Source organism: Vigna umbellata, chromosome 8 (genome assembly GCF_029865625.1).
Source record: "Vigna umbellata cultivar VRB3 chromosome 8, Vumbellata_1.0, whole genome shotgun sequence".
Taxonomy (NCBI): Eukaryota; Viridiplantae; Streptophyta; class Magnoliopsida; order Fabales; family Fabaceae; genus Vigna; species Vigna umbellata.
This window is the reverse complement of record NC_142172.1, coordinates 42,001,567-42,028,648: the sequence shown is the minus strand read 5'-3', so window position 1 is coordinate 42,028,648 and position 27,082 is coordinate 42,001,567. Positions and strand designations below refer to the sequence as shown.

General features: G+C 31.0%; 3 protein-coding genes across 9 annotated transcripts; 1 reads left to right on the top strand and 2 right to left on the bottom strand.

The window, feature by feature from the left end:
* Positions 1-1,475: 1,475 nt before the first annotated feature.
* LOC124835619 (receptor-like protein EIX2) lies at positions 1,476-12,793 on the bottom strand. Of its 2 annotated transcripts, none has more exons than XM_047310594.2 (2): positions 9,852-12,553; positions 1,476-1,887 (listed from the first exon to the last, which is right to left on the bottom strand). In XM_047310594.2, exon 1 carries the CDS (start codon positions 12,513-12,515, stop codon positions 9,876-9,878), a length of 2,640 nt encoding a protein of 879 aa, XP_047166550.2. In that variant the 5' UTR covers positions 12,516-12,553; the 3' UTR covers positions 1,476-1,887; positions 9,852-9,875. The 2 variants fall into 2 exon arrangements, with proteins under 2 accessions (XP_047166550.2, XP_087952730.1); XM_088096604.1 differs by lacking the exon at positions 1,476-1,887 and adding an exon at positions 7,259-7,453 and having other exon boundaries at positions 9,852-12,793.
* Positions 2,730-6,223, top strand: LOC124835450 (1,4-alpha-glucan-branching enzyme 3, chloroplastic/amyloplastic-like). 5 transcript variants are annotated; one of them, XR_015781519.1, is made up of 5 exons: positions 2,730-3,026; positions 3,115-3,465; positions 3,738-3,910; positions 4,035-4,124; positions 4,374-4,423. XR_015781519.1 is itself a non-coding variant. In XM_088096160.1 (3 exons), exons 1-3 carry the CDS (start codon positions 4,029-4,031, stop codon positions 5,076-5,078), a joined length of 255 nt encoding a protein of 84 aa, XP_087952286.1. In that variant the 3' UTR covers positions 5,079-5,672. The 5 variants fall into 5 exon arrangements, 1 of the variants encoding a protein (XP_087952286.1); XR_015781518.1 differs by lacking the exon at positions 4,035-4,124 and adding an exon at positions 5,681-5,743 and having other exon boundaries at positions 2,737-3,026; positions 3,145-3,465; positions 4,374-4,449; XR_015781517.1 differs by having other exon boundaries at positions 2,739-3,026; positions 3,145-3,465.
* A 2,099-nt stretch (positions 12,794-14,892) lies between the features above and the next one.
* Positions 14,893-24,686, bottom strand: ATIM (timeless family protein). Of its 2 annotated transcripts, none has more exons than XM_088096602.1 (21): positions 24,529-24,686; positions 24,258-24,410; positions 24,003-24,162; positions 23,591-23,909; positions 23,257-23,397; positions 22,996-23,185; positions 22,755-22,885; positions 21,847-22,053; positions 21,345-21,511; positions 20,777-20,855; positions 19,876-20,403; positions 19,356-19,780; positions 18,624-18,731; positions 18,133-18,384; positions 17,870-17,938; positions 17,475-17,702; positions 17,093-17,203; positions 16,797-16,904; positions 16,495-16,602; positions 15,919-16,017; positions 14,893-15,184 (listed from the first exon to the last, which is right to left on the bottom strand). In XM_088096602.1, exons 1-21 carry the CDS (start codon positions 24,629-24,631, stop codon positions 15,028-15,030), a joined length of 3,843 nt encoding a protein of 1,280 aa, XP_087952728.1. In that variant the 5' UTR covers positions 24,632-24,686; the 3' UTR covers positions 14,893-15,027. The 2 variants fall into 2 exon arrangements, with proteins under 2 accessions (XP_087952728.1, XP_087952729.1); XM_088096603.1 differs by having other exon boundaries at positions 21,847-22,050.
* Positions 24,687-27,082: the final 2,396 nt, after the last annotated feature.

The following is a 27,082-nucleotide window of genomic DNA, read 5'->3' as shown; positions in this document are numbered from 1 at the left end:
GTGAAGTTTAAATATTCATTCATCTTTCAATCCTTTCACGTATCTTTTAAAAACAGAACCATAACAGAATTTTAAATTCCAAAAATTCCAAATTGAACATCATTGATCAGATGCAATGATTGACTCTAATAATGTTACTCTATGAACTTGAGATTAAAACAAATCTCATATAATAACTTTTTATAAAAAATGATTTCTTATGCGATTTGTCATAGATGACTATCTATCATGTATTAATGATAGAAATTTTTGTTTCCATGGTTCATTATACGTGAATAAAAATTGCATAATTTATTAGATTTCCTAACTTAATGTTTACAATGTATAAAATCAACTCAATTTTGATTAGTTCACAGAATTTAAAAATAAATAGATATAATTTTTTTAACCCAACGAATGGTTTATATTGTTTGACATGTTTAGTCTCAAATTTTAACTAGAACACCATTTAATATGTAAAATTTTTTTTAAAGTTGTTGGACTAAAAAAAAAATTTTGTCTTTTGAATTTTAAAACTTAAAGACCAAAATGTATCAAAGTTATAAACATCATCATATTTCAATTTTGTATTGAAGTTTATGAAATTAAATAAATTCTTGAGTTAATATTTTCTTCTACTTTATTTGATGAAAAATAATAAGATATATTTTAATAACATTCACTTTTTAGTAATAATACGACAATTACTGTACTGAGATTTAATTTTCCTCATACTTTGTAAAACTATTACTAGAATTATGTTTCGTAAAATAGTAAATTTTATTTTGACTATTAAATATTATATATATAATTTTGTTTAGAAATATTGTAAGAGAATGTTTGTAGTTGTTCCTACCTGTTAGTTAGTCAAACTAAAAGGCCATGTCTTCTGTTTTCTATTTTTTTAACAGACACAACCTGTATAAATTCTCAGCTTTTGTTTTGTCTTTGTGATCTGTTACTGCTACTCGTTTATTGATCATAAATAAAAGTCAAAACGCAGTTATGACTTTTCTCTGTTAAAAGGTTGATACCACATTGGTTTTTAACATGGTATAAGAGCTGTTTCCGTCCGGTGAGTGGAGTGAAAGCCTCTAATCGTTGTTGTCAGTTTCTGTGCAAGCATTAGTGTGTGAAGTGTGTAGCTTGTTGCGCGTGCAATCTTGAGAATATCAAGAAGTGTTGAAGATATCAAGATTGGTGAAGTTCTTGAATTCTCAGACTCAAGATGGCTGGGATCGGGAGCATTGTTCAAGGTGCATTACCAGTGTTTGATAGAAAGGGTTTCGATGGTTGGAAGATAAAGATGCCGGCTGTTTTTGGATTTCAAGATATAGCAGATGTGGTTATGATTGAGATTAGAGATCCTGGAAATAAAGCTACGGATAAAGCCAATAAAGACTTCAAAAATCTTCAGAAATTAGACAGCAAGGTTTTTGGATAAACTTAAATTAAGGTGTTATTGTAATTTCATTGATTTCGTTTTCAGTTTTATTTTTTTTATTTTTGTTACTGGTTTAAGCTTTACAGATTTAGTTCCTGTTATTATGATACTTGACACATTAGGGTTTCTGTATTTATTCCAAGTCCTGCGGCTATTTTTAAGACCTACGACATTCAATCAATAATATACATATAATTACATAATATAATCATATATATAATATACAATCATATAGAATAAGAAGATCTACCAATGTGTTGAACTGAAAGTTTTTAACAAAATTTCCAAGACAAAAACAGCAAATAGTGTTGGGAGACACTATTGAAGACATACGGGAGATAAGAATAAGAAGATCAAGTTACAGAGATTTTGAAAGGCAGTTCGAGTTTCTCAGCATGGACGAGAATGAAACAATCAATGACTACTTTGATAAAGTTCAAGAACACGTTATAATGCAATGAGGCCTGCAAAGATACAATTTATAATTAGCAAATTGTTGATAAAATACTGAGAACCTTGCAGAGAAATTTGATCATGTTGTAGTAGCAATCGAGGAATCAAAAGACTATGAGGAAATGGAGGTAGAGGCCTTGCAACACTTTCTTGAAGCACATAAATGAGAAAGGAGGCAAAATCAAGAACATACTTTCCAGGCTAGTGCTGTTCAAGGTGGAGATGCGTATTGATGCAAGAAATTAGGGTAATAGCTTATGCTCCAAGGCAATTGAATAATCACGAGAGAATACTTATGATTTTGACATAACAATTATGGTGTTTTTATTGAAAATTTGGTGACATTACTTGTACAGTACAAAGTTTATGATGTTTAGTAATCAAAAGAGTCTAAAATACTTGTTTAAGCATAGTTAAATATGTCACAAAAAGGTGGATAAAATATTTTAAGGATTATGAGTTAAATAATATACCACCCACCAAAGACAAATGTGGTTGTGATACTCTTAGTAGGAAAGGTGTAAGTATATAGTATGGTGATTAAGGAGTTGGAACTGATAAAATAATTCAGAGACCTGAATTTAGAGATAGAAATACATGTTAATCACTTAGTTGTTGCCAATTAGTTATAACCAATGATTACTTTAAAAATAATTAAAGAAAAACAGTTGTTTGGATCTTAATTTGAGAAAGATTATCAAATTATTGGAGATTGACCATGCTAAGAACTTTAATATGGGACTGATGGTGTATTGAAGTTTAGAAAAAGGGTGTATGCACAAGAGGATAATAAGTTGAATAGTATAATTATTGATTAAGGACACAAAAGTTAACTTACACTACAAAAATAATGTATTATAATAGGGGTTTATCTCCTGCGGCTTTGAGAACCTCGAGTAATTTTCGGCTTAATTGTTAAAAAAATAATTTGCACGACTTTCATCTGTTTCCTTTTTTCCATTTTCTATTTCCCTCTCCATTGTCTTCACACTTACCATTTCCTTATGTATCTGTAGGTCTGCCTTGGGTTTCTGATTTTGCAGGTTTCCATAGAAGCTCGAAGAAGATGAAGGCGCGAGAGGCGCTGTTTGCGGTGGATTACATGGAAGAGTTGTAGTGGTCCGGCGACGTGGAGAAACTCGCGATTAAGGTCCGCGAATTTGGGGTTGAACATTTGCCTGAGTTAGGGTTATCGTGATTAGGGATTTTTCTGGTCTTTGATTTGGGGATTTTCGCAGGTTCTAATTTTTTCTCACGGTGGCTTGCAGTGGTGAAAATGTTGGGTGTAGTCGCGTTTAGTTTATATTGCTTGTTGGTGGAGCAAATGCAAGTACTGGTGAAGGAACTGAGGAAGCTCAACAAACTCTCTATATTCTTGATGTCTTGAAAGAATGTCTTCCTTTTTTTGTCACGGAAATCTAAGACCAGCATTCTTAATTACTTCAAATATCTCTTGGATCTGCATTTACCCCTAGTCACAAGGCACATTACAGATGGTTTGAGTTTTCTTTGTCACTATCCACTGTCAGAAAACACTCCTAATCGACCATTGGAGAGGGTGCCTGCTTGGGGTACATATGTGCAGCCAGGTAAATCTTATAAGGATTCTTGAAAGTTATTCAATCTTATATGGATTCTTATGATTGTTTCTTACATATTAACTATAATGCATCTTGGACTTGGAAGATATGTTAAAATAAGAAGATATGTTAAATTTTTATTTGTAACTTTTTTATATAGTTTTTCCTTGAAGTGCTTATGGAAAAATCCGTCTGGACCTTTGGTCACTCTGTTTTTGGAGGATGGAGATGGAGGTCCTTTTGATTTGTGTTATCAATGATGCTGATTTAATGCATTGCAGAGGTTGATGGGAAGCAAGCTTATGCAATTCACTTGGAACCACCCCCTGAGCAAGCATAAAAGTGGAAAAATAGAAGTCCCAAAGTACCAAAATCCCAGCGAATATACGATGCTCATGTTGAAATTAGTGGTTCTGAACCCAAAATATCCTCATTCAATGATTTCACAGACAAGGTTTCCCCCATTTCTTTTGGTTGGAATTTATAATTATTCCATTATACATATCTTCCATGTCTATATTTGTAATTGGTTCTGTTGATTTTTTATTGTTGCAAAATATTCTCAATAAACAATGCAGGTTCTTCCTTACATTAAGGAAGCTGGATACAATGTCATCCAGCTGATTATAATTGTTGAACATAAGGATTATCTTACTGTTGGTTACAGAGTAAGTTAATGTTGTAATTCTTATTTTTCTCATGGTAATTACACAGTGATTAAGATTCTTTATTTTAAGTTATGTGTATGAATTGTACAAAAGGCATACATGTTTTTTTTAAGTCTTGACACTGACACAAACTATGTGCACACCTTGTACATGCTGGCATGCTGCTTATAATTGTTTATAAGTTTTGCTAGAATTTTATTACCACTCTGACCTTTAGTGACATGCTCAAACATTGATTCAATGGTGCAGGTTACAAATTATTTTGCTATTAGTAGCAGATATGGTACTCTTGAGGATTTCAAGCGATTAGTTGATGAGGTCCATGGTAAGCATTTTTATGTAGTACTGATTTTATTTTTATTGCTTAAACTAACCATGTTGATAGCTACAGTTCTTAAGGTATTGGATTAGTTGGGTTGCCCATATGGTCAAATTCAAATAGACTGACTAGAAGGCATGAATTAAAACTAAACTGAACTTTTGGAGTAACCAGTTAAAGAGACTTTACTCTAAATGGGTTTGCAAAAGCATATGTAATTCATATCATTAAATCTATGTTTTTGGCCCCACCTAGTTATGAGAAGGCTTAGTTCTCAGATTAAAAAGGTTTATAAAAAAGGTTAACCTGTTAAAAAGATGAACATTTGTCATGATTCAAAAAGATGAACATTTTTCTCTGGGATGAAGCTTGGGGTACTAAAAACGTGCTTTGTTAATTATTTAATGCATCTTCTTAAGGTGTACATGATGATTTGCATTTATTCATTGATCTCCTTTTGTTTCTTCATTGATATGCATTTGTTCCTCTAGTTTCCTGTTTGTGCAAGTTTTGTTGTGCAACTATTGAGAGCTTACTTGATTATTACTATAGTCTGGGATAGAGTATTACAAGTTGTTTCAGCTATGTTTCAGAAACTAGGTGCGTATTTGAATGATATGATTTTGGGGAGCTAAAGGAAAAATCTATCTTATTTTATGCAAAATCTTGAAGCTTATTATTAAAATCTGATAGGTGATTTTCTTGTTTTTCTATTTTATTTCTAACCTTAAAGTGTTTATGATTTATAATACGAAATAAATTATGACAAATAATTTAATACTTTTTTTATTTTTAACTTAATTATGAAAAATGTGATTTATTCGACATCTTATTTATTGAAATAGACTATCTTATAATATGTTGTCACATAGCATATCCAAACAATTCTTTTTTATAACGGATTGTGACAATAACTGATTATAAATAATCTTTTTCATAGCTAATCCAAATACGTTATATATTTGATTTATTAACTGTTAATTTTTTTGTTAGCCATTGGTGAAGCTAATCCAAATACGTTATATATTTAATATATTAACTATTAATTTTTTTTGTTAGCCATTGGTGACATGCATTATCTTTTGCAGTTTCATTGAATTGTGTAAAACTTCATTTGGTCTCATTTCATGATTTCTTTATTAGCTTTTTACTTAAGGTCTCTTTGTATTATTATCGGATAAAGAAAAGCTTGGTATGGATGGCTTGATGCTAACATATGAGTTTATGTTCAATACAGGAAACCAATCGCCTTATTTTATGAGAGGGATACTAAAGAACATTCAATGTGTTTAGCTGGAGGAACTTCATGCGGATATTGTAGACTTGAAGAAAATGTACAGAGAACAAGTGAACTTGCTTGTTAATAAGGTATTCTAAGCTGGACCTTTTACTCCTTAGATGACTTAGTTTTTTTTTTCTCTTACTTTCCATAAAATGCTTAACCTTTTGTTTTCATCGATATACTTGGATTTAGTTTCTATTATATCATATTTTAACATTTTTCAACATCAATAGTTCTTAAATTCGTCTAATAATTATTTTAAAATATTATTAACTAATTATTGTTTTATATTGTAGGTATTTGAAAAAGGAAGCATATCAAATGATGGATAAAATGAAGAAGTACCAAATGATGGATAAAATGAAGAAGTACCAAATGATGAAAATAATGAAGAAGTACATAACTATAATTATTATTCATAACATGTTAATTTTAATTTTTACGAAACATTAATTGTATTTATAATGTTTAAAATTTATATAATAATATTTTGGTTTATATTTAATGTTTACATTTAATTTTGGTTTATTAATGATAATCAAGTCTTTTGAATAATAAAAAAAATCAAATTATATATATTTCCGGCGGTTCTGGAAAACCCTCAAAAGTATCGGCGGTTTTCATAAACCCTCACAAATTACCGGCGGTTTTGGTTTAACCCCGGTTATTTCCGGCGGTTTTAGTAAAACCCCCACTACTACCGGCGGTTTTATTAAAACCCCCACTACTACCGGCGGTTTTTCAAAACCCCCGTTAATTGCGGCGGTTTTTTAAAAAACCGCCGGTAATTACTTAGCGACGCAGGTTTTCCCAACGGTTTTCCTAACCGCGGGTAACATATTTTCCGGGGGTTAAAACCGCCGGAAACGGAAAAAATAACCCCCGGTAAAAATCTATTTTTTTGTAGTGTTAGTCTGTATATAAGTACATTAATTATTATTAAACAACATATTAAAGTATTAAACTCTCAAAATTTGAATTTCTAAGTTTTCCATATATCTCACGTAGTCAAGAGATATATAAATTAATATAAATTTTATTTTATAAAATTAATTTTCTAAAATTAAATTAAATTAAATTTAATTTAATTACTTTAATATAATATTAGGACTATTAAGAACATACTAAAAGAGATTATTTAAAAAATTATAACTTCTCCTAATCTATTTATTTAAAAATGTTAAATTTAAATTTTATAAGAACCTTTTTAACTTAGAAGTTCATACTTTTAACTTAAAAAAGAAAAATTTATTAAACATGATATAAGAATTTGTTTACTTAATAAAATTATATATTTTATATGCCGAGTTATATCTATATTTTATGTGTAGATTAAACATTTTATAGAGTAATTTGATAATGATTTAATAATGATGACATAATTAATTTAATCGATATTATATTATGATTTAAATTTAAGTCTAATTCATTTTTAAAAAAAAATTAGTGTATGAAGTTAAAATGATCTTACTTATATCTTACTTTAAGTATATCAACATTTTAATTTTGTTCGCTGTGAAACTCAGAGCCACAGAACAAAATAGAAACTTTTGTTAAAGATACTACACTACTTCATACCCATCTGGTTTGATCATTGTGTGATTACTTATCATCATGTGTAAGTGTAAATACCATTTTTTTTATTTGTATATAAGACATGATGAACCTTTTGTCATCTTAGAAGAACCTTTGTACAAAGTAACGTGTCAAGGCATGAACATTAAAGACCTGCAATGCATTAAAAGTGACTGTAGTTATATATTAATTATTGTGGGCGTGTTCTTACTGATGAAAAAATAGTTAAATTATTTTTTATGGAATAAATATAAGTTTTCGTAAAAATAAAAATTTGATGCAGACTTACATAATAAAATAAATAAAATAACAATGAAGAATTAAATTATTTTTTTCAAATATATGTTGAACAAAAATACACTTCTTTAAAAAATAAAATATAAAAGTATTATGCAGATTCTATATATAATTAGAGTTAATATCTATTGATATAAATATGTGAGATGTAGCTAAGAGTAATCTAAATATAAAAGTGCCATAAAAGTATTTACCCACCAAAATAGGATAAGATTGTAAAAAGATATGGTATTTTAAATAGATAATGTGTTTAAAATAAACAGATTTTAATTATTTTAATAATAAAACTTTTAAGTATAAATAAAAATTTTATAAAAAGATTTTATTATTTTAAAATATATTGTTTCTATAAAAATTATTTTTATAGAGTTTATCATTTTTTTAAAATTATTTTATTTTTTATTTACCTTTTGAAGAAATGAGATAGTAGGATTACTTTTTTATGATAACTTTTCAAAATCAATCAATCAAGTTCTCAATTTGGGTAAGTTAGTTTTTTACTTTTTTTTATAGGTTCAACATATTCTTCTTTTACATGTGGATTTATCTTCTTTGTATGTGTCTTTATAGTCTTCTATAAGATTTTATGTTGATCAGTAGTCTAATGATGTACCATGGTCACGATTGTGTTGTTTTTAGGGATAGATAAAACTTAATGTGCGTCTGAAACTGTTTTGGGGTTTCTTCTTTGAGCAGATTTAACTGTTTAACAAGTAAGAGAAGCTAATTATATTGATTCTGAGTTATAGATATGCTTAAATTACTTATTTAAGTGATTGTATGTGGTTGCATGATTTGTTGAGCTGTGTGATGAGTATGATTTGGGGAATTGAGGTTAGGTTTCTAAATTGCATGAATTGGGTATATGATGAATTTTGAAGTAAAATTAGGACTAAACAACAAAAGTAATGGTTTGTACTAAGTTGAATTGCTAAATATTGAAATGGTATGTTGATATTGTTTGAACCATTGGAATGGAAATGGATAGGTTTGGATATGTAGAATAGCATAAATTTGTTTTCTACAATTATGCAAACTCGTTGGACGAGAATATACTTGTTGAGCGACCCCAAAGTCAGAGAGTTCATTGACTTGGTTATCGCTAAGAGTGTCTAACCTTCGTTGCACGATTTATCGCAAAAATTAATCTCGATGTTAGGATTGTTAGGCAAGACCTTTAGTCACTGAGCGAGTGAAGATTTTGACACTATTAGCTAAGCGAGGCTAACAAAGTTGTTCAGTCATTTTCATGTTCAATGATTTATGTGAATATGAGTTGTGTAAGGATTGTTTGTAGCATATAAATGTATTGATGTTTGAAATCTGATGAGATATGAACTGTGAGGATGATAGGATTTTCAAGGAAAAATTCTTATGAAGTATGCTTCTTAGTGTGTGTATTAAAGTAGGAACTCAAATAGAAAGTTATCCTAATATTTTACTGGTCATTCACACTCATATAAAGGAGAATGAACTAGGTGGTTGAGAGTCGCAGAAAGTCATGATCAATATAGTGATTTATATATATGATTAATCTTCTGGATGGAGACTATATATGAGAGTATTAAAACTTCCTTATAATTCAATATTAATGCAATTATTGGATGATTGAGTCTAGAAGAGTCTCTCTTGATGTGAGTTGTGTTTTGAAATGATATAATTGTTTAACTTGTCAATCTTGTTTGTTTAATGACTTTTTTGTACATTAAGTTATCCTATCTTTTGTTTGTATCTTTTTATTTTTGTTTTATCTTTTTTATGATAATCATCATTATGAGTGTAGATAGATGAAGAAGTATAAGTCGAACTATCTCTAAAAAGTGGCAGTGATGCAGCTAAGTAGTTTTAGATTTTAATTCTTTCGTTTAGAATTTTTTTTGAAAGACTCAAAAAGAATTTCGTTTATAGTTTCTTAATGTTGTAGACAATTATTATATTGTAGACAAGTATTATATTTATAGTAATATATTATAGGTTTTGAATTATTTACATTTAATTTATTAGTTATATATTCTTTCACTTTATGGCTTAGATTATTAATTGAATGTTAGAATAACATTTCGAAAGTACAATGCAATAGATATTATTTCTATGTGGTATTTTATAGATTAGAATTATTATATAGGTGTCTATGTTGGATTTAAGTAGAGCAAAAATGTTTTTATTTTTAGAGAAATAAGAGTATATTTGTTTTAAAATAAAATATATAAAAAATGACTAAATTTAAATGCCTAAAAAAACATTATTTACGTACCATATTGGCGATATCTCTTATAATTCAATGGATGTAGGCACGGTTGCATCTTCTGTTGAAAAAAATGGCACTCACCAGAACTCCCCAGAATCCCACAGCAAACCCAATTCCCAGACCCATGTAAAACCACGAATATATTTCAAATTTATCATCATCTTCTTCTTCCTCTTCCGTGGGGTTTGTACGATGAAGTTCTTCATCTTGCGGACAAATATCTGTAAGTGGAGGTCCACAGAGGCCAGGATTGCCGATATAGCTGAGTTCTGTAAAACCAAGTTGGGTCCCTGATGGAATTTTGCCTATAAAATTGTTGAATGACAAATTCAAGACCTCGAGATAATGTAAGTTAGACATGGAACTTGGAATTTGTCCAGAGAAATTATTTCTTGAGAGATCAATCGATTCTAATGGTTTCAAGTTGTCAATCTCTTCTGATATTGTTCCCATTAAGTGATTATGGGACAAATTTAAGGACTGTAGTCCGGTGAGCATATACACATCTGAAGGCACATTTCCATACAAGTTGTTGTTTGAGAGATCAATCACATTCATCAGGTCAACATATGATAACTCGTTTCCTTTTATACGGATCTGGATGCTAGTCACAACGGTTATTGAAAAACCAGGAAAATTAAGGATGAAGCCTACTCTACGAGTTGAAGCATAATTAGCAACCATGGTTGTTATATTATGCAAACAATCAGGTATAGATCCTGATAATCTGTTACTTGAAAAATCCATCACCATTAAGGAATGGAGTTGACATATCTGTCTGGGAATAGTGCCACTGAATTGATTTGATCCCAATTTAAGACCTTTAAGATTTTGTCCAAACCAGCTTGGTAGAACCCCAGAAAGATTATTGTGACCAACATCAAATATACAAAGATTATGGCACCTTTTTAGAGAAAGAGGAAGCTCCCCAGATAACATATTGTTCCCCAGAGACAAACAACGAAGGTTTGGCAAAGAGCCCATTGAGTTAGGAATCTTACCTTTAAGGTTGTTGTGTCCTAAATTGATAAGAACCAAGGACTTCCAATTATTCCAACAATCCGTTAGTTCTCCAGATAAATTATTATAAGCCATATTCAAGTGAACTAAATTGCTTTTATTTGTCATATTTTGGCACAGCATGGTAGAAATGGATCCTGACAAAGAGTTATTACGTAAGTGTAAAACAACCACTTCTGGTGTTATACGAGGCACGCCACCTCCAAAATTATTCCCCACTAACCAAACGACTTTCGAGTTTAGCACAACATTTGACATGTCCCCATTGATCGTGTTTCTTTCTAAGGAGATAAATTCAAGTTGAGTAGCAAACTTCCAAAACTTGTCAAGAGGTTCGAATGAAGTCTTTGAATCTCCAATTGCAAGATATTTCAGAGAACTGTGTTTGAATACCCATGCAGGAAATTTGTTTCTCATGTAGCCCAATCTAATATGTTTAAGTTGAAAGGGAGGGACCCATTCAGAATCAAAATCAAAGTTCAAGCCAGGTGAACTCAATGAAAGTTCCCTCAGATTTTTAAAGGAAAGTAAATTTCTTTCCGACACAATTCCAGTTAAGGAATTTGTTGCAACTCGAAGGGTCTCCAAGTTGAAGAGTTTCCCAAGATCATCTGGAAGACTTCCATTGAACTCATTTGATTCAAGTATCAAAATTGTCAAGGATGATAGATTTCCCAAACTTGTGGAAATTGAACCAGATAAAAAATTATGAGAAAGATCAAGTTCTTGTAGTTGTTCAAGTTGTCCAAACCAATCTGGAATGGTTCCTTTGAGATAATTACGAGACAAAATCAATGACTTCAGACTTCTAAAACATGGCAATGTTTTAGGAAGTTGGCTATGTATTTGATTTTGGCTAAGGTCAATAAGAGAGATGCCACTACTAAAATTGAATAACCAGGTAGGAAATTCAGATACAAAATGATTGTGAGCGAGATTTAGAACCTGAAGTGAAGTAAAATTAGCGTACTCGAGAAATGGATAGATGTTTTCAAGTTGACAACTCACCAAGTGCAACTCTTCAAGAGAAGGGAGAATGGTTACTGATTGAAGCCAATCAATGTCTTTGTCAATATAAATACCTCCAAGGTTGAGATATTGCAAAGAGGTCAGTGGAGAAATCCAATCCAGATCACGGACAAGAAGATCATAGTTATATGATAAATCAAGATAGCGAAGCTTGGTAGTGTTTCCAAACAGATAAGGAAGGTTATCCGTTGAAAAGTCATCACATCTACGGCTACCGATTGAACTATATTTGATACACTTGAAGTCATTGTTGCTCAAATTCAAGTAGTTCAAAAATTCAAGTTCCAGCAAAGTGAGGGAGAATGCACCTGATAAGCAGTGTGATTTGTCATCTTTGTCTCCATAAGGAACAAGTTGGGGATGATTTGTATAACAAGGGAGATAAAGTTCTGTTACTCTTGCTGTGATATCATCACACTTGACTCCAGTCCATTCACAACAATCTAACTTTGGGAACCATGAGGAGAGAACACCTGAAGGATCTATTAGTCCTTGTTTGAAGTTTAGGAGTGTGTTCATGTCCTTCTCGTTGCAATGAATCTCCAAACTGCACATGACAGAATTGAAGGTGATTGAACATAAGAAACAAAGCAAAAAGAGTTCAATTCTGAAGGCATCCATGATCACTCAACAAGATGTTTTTGATGGTGGGAAGGCATTCAATCCAGCACTAGTATATCTGTGGTTGAAGTATATCCTTTGTTTGTATGTATCTTTAAGTTTAGAAGAGTATGCAAAAGTCAATTTTACAAGTTTTCACAGCAACTAAAAAAAGTTGGATTAAGAGTTCAACAAGGTAATGATGATACACATACTCGAAGAAAAGGATGTTATTAGTGTGACCAATATGGCTCGACCACACAACATGGTTGCTTGTCTTTGACAAGGCACATCAAGGGCCACATTATTTGTAGGAGTTGCCTTTGAGGGGTTGTGGTTTTGTTTTGTTCTATCCATCCCACTACCAAAATAGTAACCCTTAAACAATAGAAAAAAATGAAAACGTGAAGGAACTTTTGAGATTATTCCATTCATAATCTCCACAAACAGAAAAAGACAACTGTCTTTTTAAGTGAGGGTCATCTTCAATGTAACTTTTACTAAAATCTTCTTCTTTTTTCTATTGATGAAGACTCATATATTTATTAAAGATTCTTTTGTTAGTTTTTAGTTTAACGTTTATGTGTTAAGTAATAAACGATAAATATATGTTACTTGTTAAAAATGATATTTTCTTTCAATAATGATCATGAAAAGATCTAAATCCTATCTTACTAATACTTTTAAGATATTAAATATAAATAAAATATACTTCGAAATTTTAAATGAAAACATTTGAAGGATAAAAATAGTTCTTAATGTTAGATATTCGCTATTTAAAATAGAATTGTAACGAAATAGTACTAGATAAGAAAAAAAATTGTAATATTAAGAAATTCTAGATATTTTAATCAAATAAGAAGTGACATTGGTGATATAAAATCCTTGCTTCCATAATAACATATAAATGAAATTGAGAGGAGTGAACTTTAAACCAAAAACTTTTAATTAATTATATACGGGTAGGAAATATAATATACATACATATTATATATATATATATATATATATATATATATTAATACAATAGTATAAAAATATTTGGAATATATAATTCTCAAAACAATATCTATAGAAAAAAGACATTCAAATATATAAAATAAAAAATAATCGTCTTAGCTCTATCTAGTCTCCATCTTAGAGATTGTTATAGACTGTTAAATTGCATTCTTGGATTAAAGAAAATATAAGAAACGATTTCAATATTTTAAAGAGAAAATAAAAGAGAATGTAAATAAAATAAGTTTGGATATATGGTAAAATTTGCAGAATGCATTACTAAATAGTTAAAAAAGATTGTCCAAAAAAAATTAAAAATGGAGTATCATATCTATAACAATATACAAATAGAATATTATATTTATTTATAAGGAAATACTATTTAAAAAAATGGAGTATAAATATAACTACAGATAGAGAATTGGGTTTGTTAAACTAAGCGAATTGGCATTTCCATGGATGGAGAAATTTAATGGATCTTTAGGCTTAAACTTATCTCCACCTCAAACCATATTTACTCAAACATGAGATGACGACTATGTTGATAATTTGAAATGTTTCCAACCATTTATATATTATCTTATTACCTCTAAATAATATAATAACAAAATTATCTTTATACCCTATTATTAAGAAATGGTGATGGTCCTATAAAATATCGCTTTTTATAACAACTAATTCAAACCCACTTGAGAAATAGCTTTCACTAAACCACTGTTTCACCGTTTCTGCGTGTTGGCCCAAAAAACTGCGCTTAACAAGTTTATTTCAAATTTACTAAGTTGTCTCTAAAATTCTGCATGCTAATATTATAACTTTATGATTAAAGTTATGAAAAAAAATATTCTTAAATCTGACTTTTATTAAGGAATTTATACTATAAATCTTTTCCTTTGAATTCTAATGTGCTAAGAATCCTGTGATCCTGTCAAAATAAAAAAACAAATTATAAAATAACTTTCAAACTTTTTATTACCATTTTAAATATTTTTATTTTGAATTAAAATAAATTTAAAAAATTATAAAAATAACATGTTTATAAAATATATTTAATAAGAATAACACTACCAGTAACAGCAATCACACGAATATAACTATTCACAAATAGTATAATTAAGTCCGTGATACAAACACTTAGTTCAATCTTAATGTTACATCAAATCCTGCAACAGAAAAGAGTGCCAGGTTTAGGGACCACCTTGAAGTAGGATTTAAGAATCGTTGGGTAAGAACTACAAGCCAGAAATTATGTTTATGGAACGGATGTTTTAGTCTCAGATAGAAAAACAAAGGTTCATATTTATGTGAGTAATATAATTCTGAATTCATAAAATGAGACAATTTTTACGCATATCTTGAATTAAGTTGTCAGCAAAAAGTAGAAGTTAATTCATGGGAGTAGACGAATTTGGAGAAACCTTAGGAGATGGAATTCTATTTTTACAAGGGTCCAAGCTTTACATAGTCGGTTAAGTACAAAAATATTTGCAAAAATAAAGAAAATATTTGCAAAAATAAAGAAACCTGTATCCCTTCAGTCATCGTCCTCGGGATCAATCACCATTCTAAGCTTCCTTCTGGATCTCACATTGTCCGAAAATGCACTGACATCCACATCATCCTCTGAATCTGCTAAGTCGTCCATTTGCTGATATTCTACTTGGGAGGAATTCATGGAATCAGCATCTTCCCTGCCAATTCAAATTCAATTCACTGAGACCTTGACATACACATCTATGTAATCTATTTTATGTCCCTAACTTTCTTCACATAGCATCAACATTCTCGCAAATTAATCTCAACCTTTTTTTCCCTTAGACTAACAGCCATTGACGAGTTACTCTTAATGACCATTATATTACAAAACATAGACCAACAGCTAAAGACAAGTTACTTTTTATAACCATTATATCACAAAAAAAAAAAATAGAAGATTTAAAATGGAGATCAGCAAGAAAAACATAAATGCTCTTCTTCTCCATAAATCTCTATCTGATTCCTATAATTACACTATTAAAATACCTAATATCTCTAACTACAATGCACAAAACACTGACTTCTACTATTTAACTTGGTATTTTTTTAAATGCAGAGGCAAGAGATGTATCCTTGTAGTTTCTATAAGGCCAATAATTTAGGAGAAACACCCATTGTTTCTTATTTACATCTTAATAACTACAAATGTTACAACAATTTACATTTCAACAAATAGGCTAAATACCCAAAAATAAATTATAATTAACTCAATTGTAAGCCCAAAATCACCAAACAAGCAAAAGTGTCCATTGCAACAAAATGTCTTTTCCCACTAAGTGGCAAAAATGTGATATTAGACCATATTAGCAAAAATGAATCCCATTGCTATCACTGTACACTGAATAAAATATTACCAAAAATAAAAATGATACCGAGTACAAAGACATACATTTCGATAACCTCTGATATGTCTCCATTAAGGTGATCATCAACTTGGGTATTTTCAAGCTCGTCCTGCTTTGGTTTAGGAAAGGATCTTCCAGTTCTTCTACATCCATAAATGGCACCAATAAGAACATAAACAAAATCAAATATGGTAATGGTGCCGGAATATGACAAGTTAAACTACAAGTGGTTAAAAGTTGTTGTATACAGTGTGTGATTGATTTTAAGGAACTATTTTCAAGCTCATCTTGCTTTGATTTAAGAAAGGATCGTTCAGTTCTTCTACATCCAGAAACTGAACCGATAAGAACATAAAGAAAGTTAAATATGCTAAGAATGGTGCCGGAATATGACAACTAAAATTAGAAGTGGTTAAGAGTTGTATAAATGGGTAATTGATTTTAAGAAATTAACAAGAGAAAGGAATCTTTCCTTAGATACAAACTTAACTACCATTGTAACAAGATTTCACATATAAAAAAAAACACAGTTCAAACTAAATTCCAGATATACAAATTTGTGTCCCTATCATTGATCAATTGTATCCAAGAAAAGAAAAGTTGAAACATGGAATATTTACTTGAGAACAGAGTCGAGTATTTCATCATCAGAATCCTCTCTTGATGATGTATCCTCACTGATAGGTGCAAGCAATTTCTCAGCTGATACCTTGCTATTTATTTTCTTCCTATATTAAATAAAAGATAGTTATATCCAAATGAAACAAAATTGTTGATATACTAGACAAATCCATAATTTTTTCTAGTTAAAGCATAAGGAGCCAGCAGAATCAATAGGTTAAACTAAATTCCTGACATCATTTATGATATCATTGATTAGTAAACTAGTGATCGTACAAACGAAAAGGCAAATGAACGTTACTTGATAACAGAGCTGAGCATTTCGTCATCCGAATCATCTCTTGATGATGTATCCTCACTGATAGGTGCAAGCAATTTCTCAGCTGATACCTTGCTATTTATTTTCTTCCTAAATTAAATAAAATATAGTTATATCCAAATGAAACAATATTGTTCATATACTAGACAAATCCATCAAAGCATATCGAATCAGGAGCCAACAGAATCAACAGGTTAAACTAAATTCCTTATATCATTTATGATATCATTGATTAGTAAACTAGTGATCGTACAAATGGAAAGGCAAATGAACATTACTTGATAACAGAGCTGAGCGTTTCGTCATCCAAATCATGTGTTGACAATTTATCCTCGCTGGTTTGCCCATGTGATTGTCCCCTTGATACATTGTCGTTGTCGACTTTCTTCCTAAAATCATAAACATGGAACAATTAGTTAGACCAAAGAGCTAGAAGAGACTCATTCATCCGAGCAGCAAAAAAATTGCATTTGGCAAAGTACTAAAATTCGGCTGAAGCATATATTTATGTATAAAATTTGAACAGTGTATCCATTAAAATGGTCCATGGCCTTCTGGAAGTTACATATGCCAATGAGTGAATGTTATTTTGCAAACATGAAGAAGTCAATGCCTCAGCTTTGTAGAACTACATGACCAAAACCGCAAACACAAAGTTACCTTTTTACCAATGATACCAATGTCTCATCTTCAGATTCATCCATCCTATCATTTGAACTATCCATGACATCTACACCGTTTTGGTGCTTTTTGCCTCTAGAACTCTTCTTCTGAGGTAGTGATAAACCAAGCTGCTTAAGTTTTCGAGAGACTTGGGCAGGAGTGAATTTACCATCCTCATCAAGTGCATTGGCTATCATGTAACTACATCTTCTATGGTCCTTGAATCTGCAGAAATAACAACCTAATAAACTCATATGTTCAATTTCTCTGCTATTTGTCATCCTCAGCAAACAATATAGAAAATTCAAAAAACATATTAACTACTATCCGTTCAACCATTCTCAGTTAGATACTGAGAGAGACCAAATGCAAGGCAACCAAGTAGTACTCACTGCTCATACAGAACTTTTAACAGAGCTTCCTGATCTTCATTGAAAGCACGGAGTCTCTTCTTTTTTTGCCTGTATATATGAAATTGAACTCAAATTCAGAGACCACCTTAATCTATTCGATGCATCCGAATGTATGTTAAAAAATTGTTGAATTAGGATGAAGAATAGTGACAACGTTTCACTTCTAGGAGGAAACAGAAATTTAATAGAAAAAAAAAATGCCAGTAATACTTAATAAGCATCATAGTTCAATATAAACATACAGGTGTTGAACTAACTGGCTTCTTTCGAGATTCACTGATTTATGATTGGTATCTCCCACTGTTGTCTCAGCATCTAATTGATTGGGGCTAGTAGACAAAGGTCCTTCAGCATTATTATCACCAATCCTTCTCCTACGTGCAACTGTTAGACCTAACCTTTTTAACGTATTGGAAATTTGAGCAGGCGAAATTTTACCATCTGGATCTAACACTTCAGCTATACGCCGACTGCAATGTCGGTCATCTTTGAATCTAAAATAATCAAAGCAAGAACCGTTGGTGAAAAGAAAGACTAAAATCCATATGCAAGAGAGAGAGAGAGAGAGAGAGTTAAAAGGCTATGAATTAATCCATCATGCTTTCTCCTCCAAGTATGTTTGCACAGATGATGTAAAAAAATTAACGAAATAAAAGTGAACTTCTTTCTGACAAGGCTCTACATTAAACTATGTTCCAAAGTTCACACAAAGGTTTGGTCTGATTAAACCTACTTTTCATAGAGATTCTTAACTTGTCCTTCCAAATCGCCATCAAGAATAAGTTTTTTCCTTCTCCGTGGAACTATTTGAGAATAATCTTCCATTAATTGCTCCTCCCCACTGTTAATCCAAGTGAACCAGGAATCAGAAACTACAAAATCTCAAAAAAAATTGATGAAAAGTTGCGAACATACTTATGATCATCTTTTCCATTAGCACCAAAAGAAAACGAGAGTAGTCTCAGTTAGAAAATGTGGGAAATACTCAACGGTAACATCATAGAATATTTTATAGCATCGTATGTTATCTCATAGGAACTCTTCTACATTTTATTACTTATTTTCTTAAATAATTAAAAACTTTATAATTATAGCAGAGGTATCTGATTAATTTGATTTAATCGCATATCATTGTATAGGAATAAAGTTTCCAATAATTATTTGTATTTTATTGTTATTAACTTACATAAAATAGGCTCTATTCATTATGTAGTTCAATTACAAAGTTCTAGTATCTCTTCCGTCTATTTTTCCCTCTCTTTCAAAAGTACAGATTATTCTTCGCAGTATATCTATCTTTATCTTGATCTATTATGAACCAATCAAGCAACAAGCCTAATTTGAAAATTGGTACCACTACTAAATATGGTCATCTCAGTGCCGCCAACATATTTCCCAAAACATATAGAAAGTTCAAAATCTAAGGCAACAAGCTCACAACCAAGGTTTGAGATATTTATCTTACTTTTGATATCCTGAGTCATGAGTAATCAAAACATCAGCGTCATCCTCACCAAGTTTTTTATATCCTGAGCCATGAGTAATCAAAACATCAGCCTCGTCCTCACCAAGTGCATCAGCTATGCTTCTACGAGTCCACACCTTCGCTGGGGATAGACCAACTTTTTCATCTTGTGCAGTGTTATTCCACTTGGTACTTTCTTTCTTCAAATGACCAAGCTCGCTCAACAAATATTCAGCATTCATGTAATGACATTCCCTTCGAGTCTTCCAGAAAAGGACTTCTACAAACAAGAGGGGTTGTTTTTTCATTTTCTTTAGCATATTTCTGACCAAACAATTCAGGAAATCAACTATATCTGCATATTCCTGGCAGGGAGATGACTTTTGTTCAACCAGGATGTCATAAAATGTTGTGAGCAGCGATAACTGCAATAGTATGTCAACAAGATCAATAAATATTATTCAGAACCATTTTCAAAAACTACAACCTCATTGAAGATGGAATGCTTGCTGGACTTTACCTGGTAAAACATAGGTTGGAGTTCAAGATCATCACTTATTCTCCGCAACATGCTTATTATGTAATGATTTGTAGCAAGGGAATTGCTCTTATAAAACTTGAGCAACCAGCACAATTTCTGAATGATACTATGATTTGCAAAGGCAGAGACAAGCGTTGAAACCTTGAAATCAACTTCATTAATTGCATTTAGTTGCTCATCTTCAGAATAATCATTAGTACCATCCAACATGTCCTCATTAACATGTTCAGGATACGTGGCTTCCATTGGTTCCAACTCAACTTGGGGGTTCTCATCTTCTTGAACATGTTTTTCATGTTCATTATCATCAAGGGCAACATCCTCCCCGGTGGGATTTGGATTTGGATTTGGTAGACATTCCTGCAGTAGCTCATTTTCTGCTGATTGATTGACAGTTGAGATGCCCGTTTCATTTTGAATGCAAGAATTATCTCCAGTCAGTTTGTCCCCTGATTCCGTTCCTTCTGGAATTTTTTTCTTTTTCACTTTCCTTGATTTTCTCGACACCTTGAATTAGAAGATATAAAATAGAAAAAGATATCAAAATGTAGTAAATTTTTTGGACAGTATGCTCTGCAATAGATTTTTTACAAACCCACATATTACATTATTAATGTCAAAATACTAAAAATTTGAGCTATTAGTGAAGGCTCGTTATCAGCTTTATTCATCTCTAACAAAGCTCACGGAAGCAAAAAAGCTATTACATTTAAATGTGAAATTTGAATCAATATAAACAAGGGAGGTATTGCATATGAAATTCAATTGCTAAGCATTTGTGTTAAAGTGGTTACAGGCATCTTTCCTTGTTTGTTCTGATCTCAGTGATTTATTTCAAATATAACTAACTCTTGACAGTCAGACACAAGTTTCAGCTTACCCTCAATGTTCCTCGAGACTGAAGACTATCCATCAGCTTTACAACCTTATGAATGATTTCTACCAAATCTGAAAGATCACTGAAAGGAAACAGAATTCATAAATATGTCAGTAAAGAAAGAACCATGGGGTTATACACAAGCTCACAACAAAGACATGCATAAAATCCCTATTATCATTGAACTCACGTATGAAGACAATTGGATTCCTCCCATAATAGACAATTTTGCACACCGCTTTTGAATTGAAAAGTACATATTATTTAAGCTGATTGCAAAAAGAGAAATTTATTTAGTTGGACAGAAACACTTTTCCACTGTCTATCACAATGCTGCTTGGCATACTTAGCTTTCTACCAATTGACGCATTCACCAATACGTAATGTGTCAATTTTTGCATGATGTATGAACTAAAAAGACAACTAGTGAGTGATTAACAGATGTCCCTTGAATAGCATTTTAGGACCAGAAAGCCGCTAAGAAACAAGTTTAGGAGCCAAAAAAAGAAGTCCATATATGTTCATAATTAATGAATGTGAATTTGTTTTTTATAGAATAACGAGGTCAAACCTTTTTGGTTGCTTGTGGGTGTCAAAAGTTTTCATCAAATTCAATAGGAATTGTGTCATCCCTTCCTCGGTCTGATCATAAGTTAACTTGTACAGAAGGATACGAGCTGTTTGTGGCTCCTTTGAGTCTTCAGGCAACAATTTAAGTATCAAATCCAGCATGCGAATCTGAAAAATAAAAAAACAGAAATTAGTAAACATTTAATAAGGTTATGCACAGGAATGGAGTTATTGAAGTCATTCTTGCAGAAATGCCATGACTTGTAAATTTATTAAAAACAATAATAGATAAAAGTGGGAGCCATGGAATGCCAAGAAAAATGGAATGAGATGGTGATTGATAAAGCAAAACCGTTTGTAGAAGTGATCTAGCTTTAAGATATATTTACAGTCCTAAGAACCTTAGCTAAAAAAGAGAGCACGAATATAAAAGAGCGTAGAAGTTGATGTAGTAACATGAAAAAAAAAAACAGAACATTTTAATATTTTGTAGTTCATATTACCATGTTTTTCAAAAGAGAACCAGCTGCAGATAGAAACTGGTGGTCATTTGTTTCCTTTAGACCATCATAGGCATTCCGCCACTGTGAAATGACCATTTGAAACATTGCCTCATTCAAGGATGCTGCAATTGGACCACAAATTTGACCACTGAAATCTGAGGTAACTGCATCTTTATCACCAAAATTCTCAAATGTGTCTCCTCCCTCCTTGGTTTAATGAAGACGAGAACATGTATGAGAATGACACCATTTCTCAGTCGTAGATTGAAAAATCACAGGTATGCTATTTACAAATAAAGCAGAAAGTAATAACTCACAAAAATGAGAACAACAGATGCTGTTACTTATTGCCTAATTTTATTTGATATTTTGTTCATTTCCATTTGTCCAGCCAAAATTTTTTTATTTGCCAGCTTATCATTTTGCACGTGAGTAATGACTAGCTATTTGCACCTTGATGAATCAAAGGTCAAAAAATAATAAACCCAGAAAATTCAAGTAAAGAAATCAACTTTTTTATCCTTTTGTTATTTCTTTGATTGTGATGTGTATATAAATAGTAGTCATTATCGCTTACTATTCACTAAAAGATAGCCATAATGTGCCATAAATTGTAAGGCCTACAAACAAAATCATTACAGGAAAAGTTTGCTTCGACATGGGTTGAGAAACTAAAATTACAACTACTTATGCTTCATGCTAATTTCTAAGTAACTATAAAACAACTAAATATGTAAGGAGAATCTATAAAATTCCAACCTTCAGATTAATCAGTAATTGTTCCTATTTAGACCATGAATTCTTAAAAATTTGCATTTAATACCTCTAATAAAGGGGACAATGTTAAGTATTGCAGCTTGAAAGAGGTCAAGAGAAGAGATATGAAATTCTCATACTATCACTCTCACCTTAGAAGCTGAACATTTGTAAAACTGAAACGCAATGACAAATTCAGCCACTTGAAAGAAAACAACAACATCACTTCTTTGAATTGAGGGATGTTCCTTTGCGATGTCTTCACGGATGGATTGCATCAAAACTGATACAGGTTCAAATTGCTGTGGGATTACTTTTCACTTTACAGGTTGAAACCAAAATAAATAAATATATTTGCAAATAATACAAATTATCTGAGAACAAAAGGCTTACCATTGTATCCCCCAGAAAGCAACTGATTCACAAATCCGTGAAGCAACTCCAATATCTTATCCTTTGTTGAAGGCAACCTTGGATGATCCCACGCAATTCTTTTAGTAGGACCCCGAGTGACATTGTGTGCTTTAAGCAGCACATTATGAGAAGAATTAGGATTTCCTTTAACCACTGCCTTAGAACCATCCTACCAAATAGAGAGCAATTATCACTCAAGTCCACCCACATAAAAGCACATGCAGGGTCAAAAAGTATTACCATTGTAAGCCGAGAAAATGTTCCACTGAATTGCGAATGTCTACTAAGATTTTTGATCTTACTACTATTTTTTCTATTCTTTTCCTCCTCCAAGATGAACTGGTGGAGACTATTAAGAGAAGCCTGGGGATCTTCATCTGCCTAAAAAGGATTTTACAAAATGTAATTGACCTAACAAAATAAAAGCACTATATTGGAGAAGATAGAATGAGGAGATCTTAACACATTTACTATGCGAGTAATGTTAGCAAAGCACATTCAGAAAAGAATAATGTAAATAAGATGCTCCTAACGAGCTTGGCAAGAAAAGACATTAGTCACTATGAGGACTAACCTTTGATCCCTTCGAATGTGCCCTAATAATTAACTCCGGGTCCTGACCCATGAAAATGTAATGGAAAATTTCTAGTAGAAGCAAGTTATCTTGACGGAGATAAGCATTAGAACCACCAACATATTGAGTAATAACCAAGATTATATCCATTACATTCTCGCGAAATAAAAGCTCCAGAAACTGGTCTCTCAGAGATAGAAACTGACACGCTAGTCCCCCTGACTTCTGGTGCAACGGAATTTCTTGAACAGCAAGAATATTTCTAAATAATGTAAGCACAAGCTGGACTAGTTTCCAATCATCCTCGCTAAATGCGTCGCTGTACACAAACAATTTAAAACACACACATAAGCACTTTTTTCCATTCGCACTCGATACACCGAAAAACAAATTGCAGTTTGCAGCCACTCACCGTTCAAGATTCTCAAGCGGCCTCTCTAGAAACGAAACTATCATTGCAGCGACATCACTGTTCGTCACAGCAGACTTCAAACCCCACAGATACTCCAACTGTTGAGGTATATCCGTGGAAGAAGGCTCAACCGGCATCGTAAGAAACACCAGTACCTTTACTGAAGAAAAACAAAACAACTACAGATGAATCAAAACCCAAACACGCTTGAATCGACAAATTCAAGATACGTGTGTGTGTGTGCATAAGGAAAACCTGAATTCAGAAGCAAGTTGCGATCTTCGTGATAAATCTCGATGGTGGGTATCAAATACTTAGAAACTATGTTCCATTTGCAAACTTGCTTGAAGACATCGCGCGTTTGGGGATCGTCGCGCCTAAGAAACCGCAGCAAATCTTTCAGGTTATCTGGTAATTGATAACAAGTGTGAGCAGTGAGGAACCGAAAAGTGTCATCAAATCGAAATCATGTGAAAAAAAAAAAAGGAAATGAAAAGGGGATATTGAAAATGCAAGAGAATCGTACCAAGACAGTGTTCGCCTTTGGTAAAGCCAACTCGATTGCCTTCATCGTCCTCTTCGACGGTTCCGAGGCCGGAGCAGATTACTGATAAGCCTTCGGTGTCCATGGTGATGACGGAATTGCAGAACTGTGCAGTTTCGGGATCTAAAACAAGGTCTGAGTTGAGTTGAGTAGTATTTAATAGAAGAATGGCGGAAAAACTTCCCGCGCTTTTGAGCGTAGGCAAGAAAGCGGTGTCGTTTAACTTTTTTGTTTCTGTACCGTTGGCTTTAACTTAGTTTTCTAACAGAAGAAAACGATGTCGTTTATTTTCGTTAGTATTTTTGTCGTGGGCTTTAGTAAAGGGCTATTACGGTTCTTTGCCAACTGGCCTTTTCTGTCGGCATCTCCATAACTGCTTTCTGCACCCTTCCATTTCAATAAATTTAATAAAAACGACTTTTAAAATTCTTACACTTTCTAGTTATTCATAATGTATTAGAAATATTCAAGGATTACATGTTCCATATGAAAAAAATATAATCACAATGAGATTGCACAATGCATTGTAAAAATATAATATGAATTAAATTCAAATTGTCTTAATTTTTATTCTGAATGACTTCATAAATAAAATTTGTCATTATAGAATGAGTGGTCTAAATAGTTTTAAATTCGTCCTGAAACTTTCTTTTCAAAACTGTAAACATCATACCTTTCTTGAAAGGTTCAATACATCTATAATAAAGATTAATTAACTTGTTATGTATCATGTGTTGAAAATGAAATATCTCCACATGTCTCAGATTGTAATTATGCATGACACAAAAATTAACTCATATAGATAAGAATAAAATTAAGTAATGCATAAACTTCAATAATAATAATAATAATAATAGTTTAGATTGTGTGATGGTAATAGTAAGAAATAATAAGGGTGTGAACATACAATGTATTGTAAAAGAGGTTTATGGAATCATTGCGTCATAAACAACTTGTTGTCTCATAAAAATTCAAGTTGAAAGGCATTATTCCACCCATTTTGAGACTATTGGCATTTAAAATTATGGATCATATATCCTATTGGGGCTTAAGGCATTACTAAGATTTGTTTAATCAGTTCACCTCCCAGCACCTTTAAACTACTATTACCGAACACTTTAAATATAATGTATTTAAATATAATATTATTAATTACAATAATAATAAAATATGAATTTTTTTTAGAATCATTGTATTTAATATAAAAATATAGTTCTTTAATATTATTAAGAGTAGTTGAAATATTTTAATGAAAATATCATAATTTTCTCACTAAATATATTAATGCGAGATGGAAGTACCGATAAAATGAAGACCAATCAAAATAATTTAATCTAATAGAGATTATTTTCATATGAATGTCTTTTCTTTATGATCTACATTAATTGTATTGTATTTATTAATAGAAATATTCATTTAATATTATCAAGAGTAATTTAAATATAATATTCTTGTAAGTGTATTATGGACTAATCCAAAATGAATTTTTAAATTTGGAAATATATTTCAGAATGATTCATCCATAAAAAATCACTTTAAATAAGGCATAATTTTAAATTATCATATTTATGACAAAAAGAAAAAGAAAGGGATGTGGGAAGAGTTGTTGCGATTTGAAACAGATATTCTTAAGCAGTGTAGTCATGTAAAAGGAAATAAACAGAATATATATGTAAGAAAGAAACATCGAGGATATATGTTTTAAATATATTTTTAGTTTTTAATCTTTGATATAAAATTAGAGATTGATATTATCTAAAATTTTAATATATTTTTATATTTATACTAAGTTGATTGTAATTTTAAAGTGGATTGAGTTATGTTATTTATTACAGTGTCATTGTTATCATGTGATCAAACTTAATTTTTATATAAATGTTATATTTAATTTTTTATTACATATTTTTTTAATTATTTTTAAATCAACTTTAATTATATTATTGAAATATAATTGTTTGCTATATGTAAAAAATAAAAAACAGGGTTAGAGTTGGTTTTAAAATAGTAATAAAAATTCTTCTAATTTTAAAAACAATAATTTTTTTTATTTTAAAAGTATTGAATAATTTTTCTTATAATTTAAAAAATAATGAAACAAAAGAATTTTCCTTCTAATTTAAAAATAATGAAGAATTTTTTTTCTTATTTTAAAAATAAAAAAATTCCTTCTAATTTAGAAAAACAATGAAGAAATTTTCTTTAATTTTAAAAACAATAAAAAAATTTCCTTCTAAAATTTAAAATAAAAGAAAATTAAAATTGAGTTGAGTTGAATATAAAACACTACAATAACACATAATATTAATATTAACTTGATATATGATACTCACACAACTTAAAACGTGATATGGAATATAATATTGTATACATAACTATTTTTTTAATTAAAAAAACTACAAAATGATAAGCGATACTCATTATTCATCTTCAATTAATTATTCAAACGTCGTTATCTAAAAGATCAAGTTCACAAAAATTAGACATTATTAAATGTAAAAAGAAAATAGATGAACAAATCAAATAAAAATAAAATTAG